Source organism: Molossus molossus, unplaced genomic scaffold (genome assembly GCF_014108415.1).
Source record: "Molossus molossus isolate mMolMol1 unplaced genomic scaffold, mMolMol1.p scaffold_m16_p_17, whole genome shotgun sequence".
NCBI lineage: Eukaryota > Metazoa > Chordata > Mammalia > Chiroptera > Molossidae > Molossus > Molossus molossus.
In genome coordinates this window covers 4,823,443-4,837,353 of record NW_023425352.1, presented here as the reverse complement: position 1 = coordinate 4,837,353, position 13,911 = coordinate 4,823,443, and the positions used below count along the sequence as shown (strand labels likewise).

The 13,911-nt window shown below is 55.7% G+C and overlaps 1 protein-coding gene across 1 annotated transcript in view; it reads right to left on the bottom strand.

Moving 5' to 3' along the window:
- The window catches only part of DOCK1 (dedicator of cytokinesis 1), a 423,011-nt gene that overhangs the window by 19,885 nt on the left and 389,215 nt on the right, over window positions 1–13,911 (bottom strand). Inside the window, exons 41-46 of the mRNA XM_036264869.1 lie at window positions 10,981–11,122; window positions 10,523–10,601; window positions 9,007–9,091; window positions 5,628–5,714; window positions 2,898–3,074; window positions 1,918–2,001 (exon numbers count right to left, since the gene is read on the bottom strand). Coding sequence (XP_036120762.1) covers window positions 1,918–2,001; window positions 2,898–3,074; window positions 5,628–5,714; window positions 9,007–9,091; window positions 10,523–10,601; window positions 10,981–11,122 — 654 coding nt within the window. The remainder of the gene's footprint in view (window positions 1–1,917; window positions 2,002–2,897; window positions 3,075–5,627; window positions 5,715–9,006; window positions 9,092–10,522; window positions 10,602–10,980; window positions 11,123–13,911) is intronic.

Genomic DNA, 13,911 nt, shown 5'->3' with positions numbered 1-13,911 from the left:
GGGTGTGTACCCCAAACAGGTGAAAGCAGGGAGTCGAACAGGTGTCTGTACACCGTGTTCCCAGCTGCATTATTTACAACAGGCGAAAGGTGGGAACCACCCGTCTGTCCGTGAATGAATGAATCAACAAATGCGGTTGATTTTATGGAATATTACTCAGCCTTAATAAGGAAGAAAATTCTGACGTGTCAGAACACAGATGAACCTTGAAGACATAATGCCAAGAGGAACGAGCCAGTCACCAAAGGACAAATGCCGTCTGGTTCCACCTCCAGGAGGCTCCTAGAGCAGAGGAATTCACAGGGACGGGACGTGGAAGGTGGGTGCCAGGGGCAGAGAGAAGGGAGAGCTATTTAATGGGGACAGAGTTTCAGTGTCGCAAGATGAACAGTCCCAGAGATGGATGGTGGTGGTGGCTACATGTGTGAATGTGGACAACGCCGCTGAGCTGACCATGTAATGGCTGCAGTGATTCATTTCATGTCATGTAAATGTCACCACAATAAAATGAAAACTAAATCAAGGACGTGTAACTTGGCTTGAAACCAGAGCGGAGCCCACTGCCCCCTAGGAGGTCACACTCGGTGATGTGCGGATACTGAGAGGAAGGCACGCAGGTGAGGCTCCGGGTGACCAGGATAGAGGGTCCACAGACATGTCTCCCCAGGAAGAACCAACCGAGTCAGGGACCCCGGCTGAGACCCCGGCCGGTGTCAGCCTGAGACCCCGGCTTAGCAGGTGGCCTGGGGCACAACACCCAGCCCGGCCCAAAGGGTCCTGCCCTCCCATGAGCTCTCTTCACTCAGCCAGGTGTGTGGGTTCCCTCGGACAGCACCCCGCTCACCTCCCACGTGGGAAAACAGAGGAGGAAGTGAGTTGCCCAAAGTCGGCAGGGCTCCCATGACAACAGGGTCTTACGCCCCCTCACCCCCAGGCTCATAAAGGCTCCAGGACGCACAGATGCCTGAACAGGGGACTTTCCATCAAACACAAGACACCTTCTGGAGTCACCCATCCTCATAAGACTCCAGGGTCTCAAACACGAGTAGCAAAGCAAAATAATATACAGTATTGCAGCTAGGAAAACACAAACGAGGAACCCCAACCCTGAGCATAGCCAGGGAGAAAACAAGGGGTGGGTGCCCTGCAGGTTCCCCCCTGCACCACACACGCATGCACGCACACACATGCACACACAGAAAACAAGGGGTGAACGCCCTGCAGGCTCCCACCTGCACCACACATGCATGCATGCGTGCATGCACCACACACAGAAAACAAGGGGTGGACGCCCTGCAGGCTCCCACCTGCACCACACATGCATGCATGCATGCACACACACACAGAAATCAAGGGGCGAGCACCCTGCAGGTTCCCACCTGCACCACACATGCATGCACACACACAAATGCACACACATGTGTACATGCACACACAGAAAACAAGGGGTGGGCGCCCTGCAGATTGCCCTCTGCACCACACATGCATGCATGCACACACACACGCATGCACACAAAGGTGCACAACATCACCCCCACAGCATTACTGCATCCCTGAGTGCCTGTCCCAGGACAGGCTGGAGCTGGGTCCGGAGACCTGTGGTTCTGACCCTCCTTCTGTTGCCTAGTCTGTCAATACCAGACAGTTCCCAGCAGATGCTAAATTGATCAACAAGTGGGACCAGACTGGGCTCATTTTCAAGAGAGTACTTTCTGGGTGTTCAAAGGCCTGGTTGCAGCCTGGAGTTGAGTCAGGACAGAGAGGGGATTTACCGGGACAGACCCCACCATGTGCCTTGCGGCTGATGCCCACAGGGCTCGGTGCCGGCTGGCACGTGTGCTGAGGCAGCCCAGTGGGTCTGGGCCCAGACTCAGCTCCCCCCACTGCAGCCCCGTGAGGCTGTGCTGGGACATGTACCTGCCACGCGATCAGGTCCTTGAGCTTCTCGATCTTCTCCAGGGCTTCTGGGTGCTCCTGAAGGTACCGCTCTGTGAAGAAGGCCTGAGGACGACAGGGAGAGCCACTCAGCACACCCGCTCCCCCAACACGTGTGCACACCTGCTGGCCACAGGCCCGGGCCCAGGGCTGTGGGTGAAACAGACCACACCCTGCACCCGGGAGCGCACTGTCCTGGCTGGAGCCTTCCAGCACCCAGGGCAGAGAATCCGGTGAGGTCAGGCCATGGAGTGGACAGGCAGCCTGGGGGGTTCAGGGTGGCACCCCCGGGCCTGGGAACCCAGCCAAACCACAGCTGATCTGGAGGCTGTCTGCTGGGTGGCTGCTCCCCGGAGGCTCACCTAAAGGCAGCCCCCACAGAGTGTCACTTCTCTGTCCAGGACAACTAACCCTCCGTGGTGCCCACTCTGGGGCAGTGCCCCTCTGCCCCCAGTTCTCCTGCATCTAGACCAGAGGTCAGCTCGGCCGCTGTGTCAGAACAGACACACACAGGAAGTGATGAACGGCGGGGCCCCGTTCCAAACAGGATTTACGACAACGGGTGGACTGAGGTGCCAACGCCCGGTCCAGGCCACACCACTGTCCTTTGGCTCTGCCCATTCCTATGACGACACGTCCCGGGGAGACCAGCTGGCCCTCTCCACTGTGCCAGGCCCGGTGACGCTGTATCTTGTGGCCGTAATGATCCCAGGTCTCTTGAAAGCCACTGAAGGTCGCCACTCAGAGCCAACCTGGGTGGACAATGCCTGGGCCAGGCATGCCTGTGGTGAGCCTTGACCGTCTATGGCTCGTAGGGTCAGCTGGGCGCCCCTGGCCCGGCCGTGGCTCATCACCCTGAGGCTACTCAATGAAACCAGGGTAGTCACGGGGCACGGAGACAGGGTTTGGAGGTGGTCTGCCCCAGGACAGGGTTGTAAAGATAGAAGTGGCGTGTCACCTGCCTTTTCATAATTTGCAAAGCCACCCATGACGGCAGGGTCCACGATGCCGTTGAGGAGCATGGACAGGGGGTTGATGGGGAGGCTGGGGTCGTCCAGGTGCTGCTGCACCATGCTGTTCAGCTTGTCGTTGGTGAGCTGCATGGTCTCGATGGCGTTCTCCAGGGGGCTGATCTCCACCTGCCGGGAAGGAGAGACTCATGACATCAGGCCAGCTGCTTCTGCACCTGTGGCCGGGTCCCCAGCTGATGCTCCGGCTACGAGACCTCGCCAGGGGAGAAGCATTTCCGAGTGAGGACAGGCTTCCTATCCCCACGAACCTTTCTTCCCTACAAATTTTTGGGGCATGATCCCTGATTGGGCAGCCAGGCATTTCAGTATTGTGTGCACAGGTGTGGTCCTCATGTGCCAATCCCAAAGGAACAATGCCAGGCTGCCTAGTTCTGGTTGTGTGTGCACATGCAGGGGTGCACACATGTACACGTGTGCTTGCATGCACACATACATGTGCGGTTTATTGTGCGTGCACGTGCATGCACACACGTGTGCACACGTGTACACATGTAATCATCCCAGGAAAACACAGCCTGAGTGGTTCTTGAACACAATCTATCTATCTGCTTCACAAATGAGGTCTTTTCACCAAGGTCTTGTTTGCTCTTGTTGTAAAGAGGGTAAAGATTTTAGGGGAGTTTTGAGCTACCTGTCACTGTCCTGGAGGCAGGGTGAGGCACTGTGCAAGCCCCTGTACCTGTTTGTTCCCGAGGGGAGAGGGGCTGTGCCGTGGTCTCCACATAGGACCTCGTACCGTCCTATGAAAGAAGAGCTCCCCCCTCCCCAAGACAGGGAGGGAGGCTGTTACACTTCTCATCGGACCTCACAGACCTCATCTGCGCACCGGCCGCTGCTCGGTGAACCAAGCGTATGTCCTCTTCAGCTTTCCTTCCTTGGTCTCATGACCCTCTGCCCCATTTGCCTCAAGAAAGAATAGCTTCCTGTTTTTATCAAACCGACAGGTTAGCCACTGTGCCCACAGATGTCCTGCGGTGGATGTCCCTGGAGGCACACGGCAGGGGGCGGGGTGTCCCGAGGCTTCGGTCATGCCGTTCTGGGACCGTGCGAGGCAGAGCCACGTCCTCCAGGAGGCCAGCGGCTAAGCTCCGCCCTCTGGCATCCCTGCCAGCTCACAGAGGCCCCGAGTGCAAAGGGCTATGGGAAGAGGCTCATTAAGAGGCTTAGTGCCTGCTGATGTGAAGGGCCTCCTCTCCTGCTGTCTCGCACGACTGAGCCAGGGAGGCCAGCTCTCCGCCACTGATGTCCTGAGCGTCCCAGGTCAGGGCCAGCGGGGTGCTGTGGCCCCCGCCGGAGCCCCCAGAGCACAGTGACAGGCCCAAGGGGGGGCAGGCAAGGGGCCCGGCTTCAGAGCAGGAAGAGGGTCGCCTGGGATAGGGAGGGGGATGCGCTCAGGGGCGCAGACTGCTAAGGAGGAAGGACTCGGGAAGCAGGGAGAGAGGTCCCATGTTCCAGAGCCAAACCAGGGGTTGCCAAGGGGATTCCTTGCACCCCAAGGGGCAGGCAACACCCTCTGGATAGGATCCTGGATGGAGGCCAATGAACCACCAGCCCCGCTGCTGTGTATTCGCGGACAGCCGCGGCCCACTCGGGCTGCGTGTTCGCGGACAGCCGCGGCCCACTCGGGCTGCGTATTTGCGGACAGCCGCGGCCCACTCGGGCTGCGTATTCGCGGACAGCCGCGGCCCACTCGGGCTGCGTGTTAGCGGACAGCCGCGGCCCACTCGGGCTGCGTGTTCGCGGACAGCCGCGGCCCACTGGGGCTGCGTATTCGCGGACAGCCGCGGCCCACTCGGGCTGGGTGTTCGCGGACAGCCGCGGCCCACTCGGGCTGCGTGTTCGCGGAGAGCCGCGGCCCACTCGGGCTCTGTATTCGCGGACAGCCGCGGCCCACTCGGGCTGCGTATTTGCAGACAGTCGCGGCCACTCGGGCTGCGTATTTGCGGACAGCCGCGGCCACTGGGGCTGCGTGTTCGCGGACAGCCGCGGCCCACTGGGGCTGCGTGTTCGTGGACAGCCGCGGCCCACTGGGGCTGCGTGTTCGCGGACAGCCGCGGCCCACTCGGGCTGCGTGTTCGCGGACAGCCGCGGCCCACTCGGGCTGCGTGTTCGCGGACAGCCGCGGCCCACTCGGGCTCCCCGCAGAGCTGCTCCACCGCGCACCAGGGAGGCGCTGCAGGCTCAGCGAACCGCAGACCAGTCCTTCTTTAAGAAGGGCCTGGGAGGGGCACCTTAAGCTATTTTTACCTGAAATGAGCAAGTGCTATTAATCAAGTTGTTTGTCATGTAAATGAAATAGACCCGACAGGAAGAAAGCTCTGAGAAACTGTCTGTAAATTAAACCCGGTCTTCAACTTTTCATTTAGTTCAGCTGAAGGAGCTGTCGAGCAGCATGGATGACGGCTCTGGATACGGGGTGGGAAGGAAGGAGTCTCAGTTCTGGGCTTTTCACTCTCTGCCGGGCTGGGACCACGCCTCTCACTACACTATCCAAGGACCGGGAGGCCCGAGGCCCCGAGGAACAGGTGGGGTGATTTTGGGCTCAGTCTCGCCTGATCTGGGATCTGTGGTCCACACTCGGCCACAGGGACCCCACGGCACTTGGGGGGGAAGAGGGCGTGTCAGAGGCACGAGAGAGGTTCCTTCCAGGGGTGTCCTTACCATGAAAACAGACTTGACCTCAAACCACCTTAAAATTCCGGGTAACTTGTACGCAGTTGTGTAGATGGTCCTCTCTATCCACATGTTCTGCAAAGAGAACACAGACGCACCTGTTAGAGGATGTCAGTTGGTGATGGCGTCTGCCCTGCTGGGGATGCATGACCTGCAGGGACGGGCTCCAGAACAGGGCTCCTGCTGGGAGGAAGGACCCCCGGCGCCCCTGTGGTCCGAGGAGGACAGGCCTGCATTCAGGGACCTCGCAGACATGCTCTGCTTGACCGTCAGTCACCCGGGCACATCAGTGTCCCCTGCTTTCCTGCCAACGGTGCCCACTGGTGCTCCCTGCTATTTGGCAGAGAGGATGTAACTGGAGACTTGGGGAGAATTAGCTACATCGAAACGCGGGAGGTTCCCTCTGAGCAAATAGGCTCTGGGAGGCTGCCCTGAGTGTGGCCTTAGCCCACAGTCGTCAAGAGAAACGCAAAGGAGCCTGCAGGGGGCTCAGCGGCGGCAGTGTTGTCTACACCAAGAGGCTGCAGGTTCGATCTCCGGTTAGGGGCAAACCTAGGCTGTGGGCGTGATCTCTGGCCGCGGTGGGTACGGGAGGCAGCCAATCAATGCTTTTCTCTCTCTCCCTTCCTCTCTGAAAGTCAATAAAAACATATCCTCGGGTGAGGATTACAATAAAACAGAACTCAAAGGTACAATGCATTGAGGAGAACGGCTTCAGTAAAGTGACCTCCCACATAGTAATAAAATCAGCGTTTCAACCTGTAATTTTTTTCTATACCTAATAAATGTTTCCACTATAAAGTCAAGATATGGAAATAGAAAGGAGGAAAATCACCCACTACTCAGACATGGTCACTCACACATTTTGAATCTGTTCAGGGCTTCTTATTGAGCCTTAAAAAGTGTGTCGTTTCAGTAAAAATACCATTTGTAATCTGTATTTTTTGTAACACGGTGCATTGTATGGTGCAGGAAAATGTTTCCAGCCAATACATAGAACTGGACACGTCTCTTGAGGTTGCTCTGGGCTCCGTGTCGCAGGGTAGACCTTCACCACCTGTGTGCCGTGACCCTCCGGTGAGGGAGGCCGTGACCCTCTGGGTGATGGACACTGTGACCCTCCCAGCGGGGGTCGCCGTGACCCTCTGGCGAGGGTGCTCACTGAGTGGCTGGGTCTCAACAGCGCCCCTGACACAAGCACAGGGCGCAGTAGAACGTCCATGACCCCAGAAACCTGGGCTGACCTCAGCAAGCAGATTCCCAAACCTCCTCCATTGGGGAGGGAGGGGGGTGGGGGACGGGGCTAAAGCCTCTGGGACCCAGCACATAGGCCAAGGCCTCCTGTCCCGGGCCGATGCTCCTGTGCCCCTTCGGCAGCTCCCTGGGGCACTCGCACACTCAGCCCACACCCAATGCCCACACCCGATGCCCACACCCCCTGGGAGGGGCCTCTGTTTGCACCCAGGGCTCAGGGACAGCTCCGGCTACCTCGGGCCCCGTCTCTCCTCCTCCCGATGGCCCTAGGATCCCAGATCTTCCAGCTCCCTGTGAGGGGGTGAGGGGGTGACGGCTGAGCTGCTACCCTGAGCCCCCTGGGCTGCAGGACAGCTGTCCCGGTGCCCGCCTGCGAGGGCTTCTCTGCGCCCCCGGGCCTGGCCGAGGCTGTGTTCGCACGTGAAGGACTGAATCCGTGGCTTCAGAAACCCTCTGTGTGCTGAGGCCGGGCGGGCCATGGGGAGCTCGGGGCCACGTGGAGACATCGCAGCCTCGGAGGCTCAGGCAGCTCCACACGCCGGGAGTCTGGCTTCTGGGCTCTGCCCCCGTGGGCGGCCCGTGCGACCTCCTGGCATCTCTCTCATCAGCACAGAAGCACAGAGCTCCCAGATGGACAGGCATGAGGGGGATTCAAGAACTGCCCATTAACCTGCAGCTGGGAGACACCAGAAATAACGGCGTTGATGCCACAAGGCCACAGCAGGCAGGGACTGCTCAGAAAGCCACCGTCCTCCACGCTGCTGCCCAGGTCAGGCCTGTGCTGCTACTAGAGACAACGCCAGTCACCAGTCACCAAATAGGTCCAAGAAACAGGGTGCTCGTTTGAGACAATCAGTGTTGGAACTGGGGACGACTTCCGAATTCACCGACCCCCAGGTTCCTGTTAATGCACGAGGTACCCCGAGATCTGAAGACTGGAGGGCACTGGGGTCGTCCAGGAGGGTGACAGAGCCAGTCTCCTGGAAGTGTGCCCAGCTTCGCCGTGGGCCCGCAGCAAGGTGTTAATTCACCTTTGCCTTTCTGCTCGTCCAGGTGCCCCCAGCGACGCTGGTGTCCTCAGGGCTGATTCTCCCTGATATGTGCCTACCTAGGACATTCAGAGGAAGTTTGCAGGCAGGAAGAGAGAGAAAGAGTAACATTAAAAAAACACCTGTGCTCATTCCATGCTTTTGCAAAATGGAACCCACTCCCCCAGTTGTATGTGTATTTTTTAAAAGGGCACAAGGATCTATATTACGATGACTCGAATGCAGTCGCTTTGAGCAGGGGACAGACACCTGGCAGGGTGTGGCAACAGTTTCAACTGGTTGTCATGACTGCGGAGGTGCTACTGGCTTCTAGTGGGGAGAAGGGGGGACTCTGCTCCCCAGCCTACGATGCACAGGACGCCCCCACCCCACGGAGAATTTCCAGCCCATTACTCAGTCGTGCCAGCGGAAACCCTGCTCCAGTGCCCGCGTGGTACCCCGAGAAGGTCAGGCCCTGCCCCGCTCCCGAGTGCCTGCTGCCTGCAGAAACCAAGTGCTCAGCACCTCTCTGTGCCACTTCTTTTTCTTCTTTTTTTTTAAATGTTTTTACTAAATCTTTTTTTAGAGAGAGGAAGGGAGAGAGAAACAGAAATGTCCATGTGAGAGAGAAACAACCACCAGCTGCCTCCTGCACGCCCCCTCCTGGGGATCGAGCCCATAACCCAGACATGTACCCCAACCAGGAATCGAACCGGGACCTCTCAGTGCATGGACAGTGCTCCATCCACTGAGCCATTTCTAACAGACCCACCAGCACGTGTGCCAGGACCGGGACCCAGATGAAGAGCAACGCAGACACACCAGGAGGGAAACAGGTGTGAGCCCCAGACTCGGAAACACCTGCACAGCAACAGCCGCCTGTTGTCACACCCCCGGGGCTGGGCCGTGGCGCTGGCGAAGGGGCACGGTCACTAAGCCCGAGGGTGTCTGCAGCATCAGGATGTCCGCACATGCCGTGGATCCGCCTCACCGGGGCTGTGCTGGCCCCCTGGCCACATTCGTCCACGGGCAGTTTGGCTGGGGGTGGAATGAGCTTTAGGGGTGTTTTTATTTTTTTTTCTTACCGCAAATTCATTGTCTGGGTTTTTCTCTCCCTTGCGGATCGGCCGGGAATATTCGAATCGCTGGACCTCGTTCACCCTGTAAAAACTGAACAGAGACCGAGAAATCACTAGGTGTTTAACCCGAAAAGCAGTTGGTGTCCTTTCAGAGGTGAGGTCTTGCCTCCCGACAGGTCACCTATTCCTTGAAATAGCCCTAACCTTGACCCGCGGCGACAGCTTCGGACCGAGACCTTGGCGGGCGGGAAAATGAGCTCAGTTGGCCTCCTGCCTGTCCCCGCAAACTCGCGGGAGAACAGATGCTGAGTGACAAGACCCGAGCAGAAAGAGAGGTGAGGGGAAGCAGAGAGGAAAAGCCAGCACCCTCTCTTCCTACGTTTATGGAAAACGTAATGAATCACTTATTCATTTCATTTAGTCACCCAACAATTTATTAAAATATTTCAAGTTAATAATGTATTCCTTCAAAAATTAAAAAATTACGCCTTTCCTGTTTTGAAAGAGGTCTCACATGCTTTAGTTTCAGGGTGACCCGGATGGAACCAGCGTGCCCGCCCCGCTGGGGTGTCACTAGGCCGCTAGGGAGGCTGACTCCTCCCCCAGGACCACGGGAAGTATCTGAGCATATCCTATGGTTCACGATTCACTTCATGTCTCTGCGAAAAAACCGCTGCGAAACTCCAAATGCATGCCTGTGGGCACGGCCCTTCACCAAGAAGCGGAAGTCGGTTTATTTATCGCTGTTGCTGATAAAAGGTTAAAGAAACGATAGTGAATTTGGTGGAAGGACTCAACCCACCCACTTCAGGCTACAAGATAAGCAGACCCTGAGCATTTTTTTCCCCGAACAGAACATGAATCAGATGGAAAAGAAAAATTTTAACAGCAAAGAAGCCTGTGATGCAGGTGCTTCCACAGCACTGCTACGCCAGGCACAACCCACGGAGAGGCAGGCAGTCTCCCGCGAATTCAGATGGCTGACCCGTGCATTTTAAAATCCGTCCCCCACCCACGAGTCCTGGCTTCCTCCTCGTCCCTTTGCAGGGCCCTTGAATAGCGCAGGTTGGAACGGCACAGGTCCAGCCAAGGTGGATTTTTTCAGGAACTTCCTGTGACTGTTCCCTGCCCATGGTTGGGAGTCTGTGATGCAGAGGGCTGACTGTGCCCTGCCTGTGCCCTTTGATAGGGGACTCGAGCAGGGAGGTCCTGGAACCAATGCCCCGGAAGCCGAGGGACAACTGTTTTGGGGGAGTCAAAGTGATAAACAGATTTTCTGAGTGCATGGGGGTCAGCACCCCTAACCCGGGCGTGGTTCAAGGGTCAAGCAGACTTTCCTCACAGCACCTCACTTCCTTCTCGCTGCTGAAAATCTGCTTCCCTTTTTCTTCCAAGTGAACAGAAGGAGCATCTGGGAAGCTAAGCCGAGGCCAGACCCCAACATTGCCAAGGTCCAATCTCCAAAGGAGATGTGTCCACAGCCCTCCCACCCTCGTGCTGGACAGGAAAACGGGTGGATTACCTTACAATCTGCTCCGAGACGGGCCTGTAGAATTTGGGGGGCAAATCCAGCTTGGGCTTCACGGTGAAGCACTGGATATCTGCAGGTGACGAGGTCAAGGATCACAGGCGGGCACACGGATGCCACCGTGAGCGAGGACACCCAGCCCTCCCCACCAACGGCCTGGCGGCCTGGTCCCATTCTTTTTTTTTTTTTATCCTCACCCGAGGACATTTTTCCATTTTTTGTACAGATAGAGTGGGAGGGAGAGAGAGGAAGGGAGAGAGAGAAACATCGACGTGAAGGGACACATCGAGTGGCTGCCACCCGCACGACCAACCAGGGCCGGGGACAAACTGCAACCGAAGTACGTGCCCTTAGCGGGAACCGAACCCGGGTCTCTGTGCCGCAGGCCGACGCTCTAACCGCTGAGCCAAACCGGCCAGGGCTGGTCCCATTCTTTATGTCTTAAAGGATACACTGGCCGGGGGAGTTCTTAATCTCGTCGCCGGGTGGAGAAGTTGTCTTCATTTTCTCAGCATTTGGAAACTGAGTTAACAGCCGAGCCTCAAAATCTTCCCGGCGTTCGTACTCTTTCCCCCGGTAAATGAAAACTTTGCCCTGGAGACGGGGACACTCACTAAGTAACGGTAACCGGGCAAGGGAGCCAGGGTAGTTCCCACACGGGCCCGTGGCTCTTCGCCTGAAGAAACCGTCACTGCCCAGGGACACGTTCAGGAACCTGCACACGGGCCACTCCGGAGGACTGTGTCATCAGCCCCAAACTAGCATCACTGGTTCGGGTCGGGTGCCGCGGTCTTACCAGCACCAACCAATTTACAAAACCACGAAAAACCGAGGGCTTAGTCACAGCCCACCCTCCACTAGGCGTGAGACGGTCAGACAGGGAAATCCAGGCCCCAGGACAAGTGGACAATGGCGTCACATACACACGGGGGTCAGAGTAGGTGTGCAGGTGTGAGTGCATGAAACATAAGAGTTTATTCTTGTACCTCACTGATTAATTACCACATTTGCCACACGAACAACGGTAAGCCTCCTTTTGCCTCACCCTGTGGGGTTGGGGGGTGGAAGATGGACATTTTGTAACCTTATGTTAAGCACTCTCAACCTTGTGTTGGAATCCTAGAGGGTGGTGGGGGGTCAGGGAAGGGGGAACCGGCCCACCCCAGTGTGTTGGGTGCTTCATTTGCATGTGAATAAGGGTTTGTTATCTTTTGGCTTCAGGGTCTCTTCCTGTAAAAAGCAAGAGACAAAGCGAGGGTGACTGCTGTAGTGCCATCTCAAGGAAATAATTTACTTAAATCCACTTGTGACCTGGGGGTACCAATCTGCAAATCAATGGGACTGCGTCCAGAGAGCTGGAGCATTTGCTCCCTTGCAAAGCTCCCCCTCACTCCCAGCAGCGTGTGCTGGTAGTTTCTTTGTGTTGCACCGATCCCGGCAGGCCGAGAGACGGCATCACCCTGTATATACACATACTATTTTCTCCCGGTAGGAGTGACACTGTTGTCACCTCCACAAAGTCCACATTGGAGAGTCCCCTCTGGGGGTGGGGGGTAGCAGGCCTGCCCTCGCATTCTGCCTGGGTGTGACATGGCCACTCTGTAAACATCCATAAGGACAGTTCTGACTCCAAGGTATACCAGGTCTCTGCACCTTCACAGGTTCAACAAGTGCGCGCTGAGTGTCCACTGAGTCACAGAAAGGTTGCAGAAGCCCCCTGCCACCCCCACCCACCCTGCCCTCGTTTTAGAGCACCTGGGTTCAGGGCTGTCTGAACCCCGCGCAAACCTACAACAAGAGACAGCGAGCAGCAGCCACAGGACTGGGGGGACGGGAGGTGGGGGCTGATGCCTTTCCTCAGGGGACTTGGTTATGTGGGCATATCTGTGCTTCAGTCCGGGGGCACTGGGCAAGAGACCCCAGACCGGCTGGTCACTCAGGTGCACCCCTGTCCTCTGCTGTGACCCAGGACAGATGCCAGACAAGAGGGGCTGGGGGGGGGGGCAGACAGAGGGACACAGGGACAGAGAGATCTGCATTCCACAGCATGTTTTTATGTGTATCTCTTAGTGACTCAGCTCAAAATCATTATAAAATCATTATAAAATTTGTCTAATCAGTGGATTTTCAAAAGATAAAGAGAGATCTAGTATTCAATTTATCTCCTTCCCTAGTCTCAACTTATTCTGAATTCCTGTAAATTATTAAAGAAGGAACAGTTTAAGAATTGAATATTTTATTCACTTTGTGCTTAGGTATGTCTTAAAATACCCATTATAGAAGAAAAATGTTCTCTTTTCCAAAAAAAAAAAGAAAAATAATGTCAAGCAGAAACCAAAGTAATATGTAGTCTTAGTCAGAAGTATAAATACACAGCATGGGCATCTCTGAAGGCTAAATAAAGCCAAACACTTCAGAAATTCAGGAGGATTTAATGTATAACAGGTACTATAAAACGAGCATGAATTTATTATGCTTTGCAGTAGAAGAAAGACTTAATAAAAATGTATATAAAAGGCTTTAATAGAAAAATAGTAGTGAGTTATAGGTGAAAACACTGATAACATTTTCTAGAAACGTCAATGACTTTGCATTCGACGTGGTCCTTCAATCGTGAAAACAAGGGGAAATGTACACATAGTTAAAGCTATTCATTCCTTTTAAGGAGCATGCATTTCATAGGACTACAAAAATGAGATCGGCTCTTAAAGAGAAGCAAAGCAAAGCGGACAGCCAGCCGGTCCCCAGCCCTGCATTCAGTAGCCAAACGTGTCACCCTCTTTTTGTAAGTGCCGATGGCATGCCAGGTTGACCCGACAAATGATCTGTGAAGCAGAATAAACATATTGCTACAGCCCCACAAAATGACTGCAATTCATCCTTTTTTGGTGGGGGGATGACTCAGGGCGGTCCCTGAAGCATGCACCATGTGTACACTCAGCACGTCCCTGGCATCGGCTCGCTCAGGGGCAATGCCCACTCTGCTGGCACATCCTGACACCAGGACAGAGCCGCAGTTCGTGGCCTTAAATCACAGCACCGTCCGCAGAGGGCCACACACACCGTACACCCCAGCACCGCACGGGTCAGCCGTGGCAGGGCGAGTCTCTCTCCCTCTTTCTGAGACACAGGCACACAAGCAGGTGCACGCACGAGTCAAAGCCCCAAGCAACAGTAGGTGACTCCAACCCAAGCTCGTTAGAGCCACCGATTTCTTTATTTAAAATCGAGTTAATTTCAAAATCCTCCCTAATTTGGGGCTTAAAACCGAACATCCTTTATTCTTTCTTTGGGAAGGAAGACATTCTCCAAAATCTGGGGTTTCTGATCAACGACTATCTTAGATACATATTGTCGTAGCTATTTAAGGAGGGCAATGACAT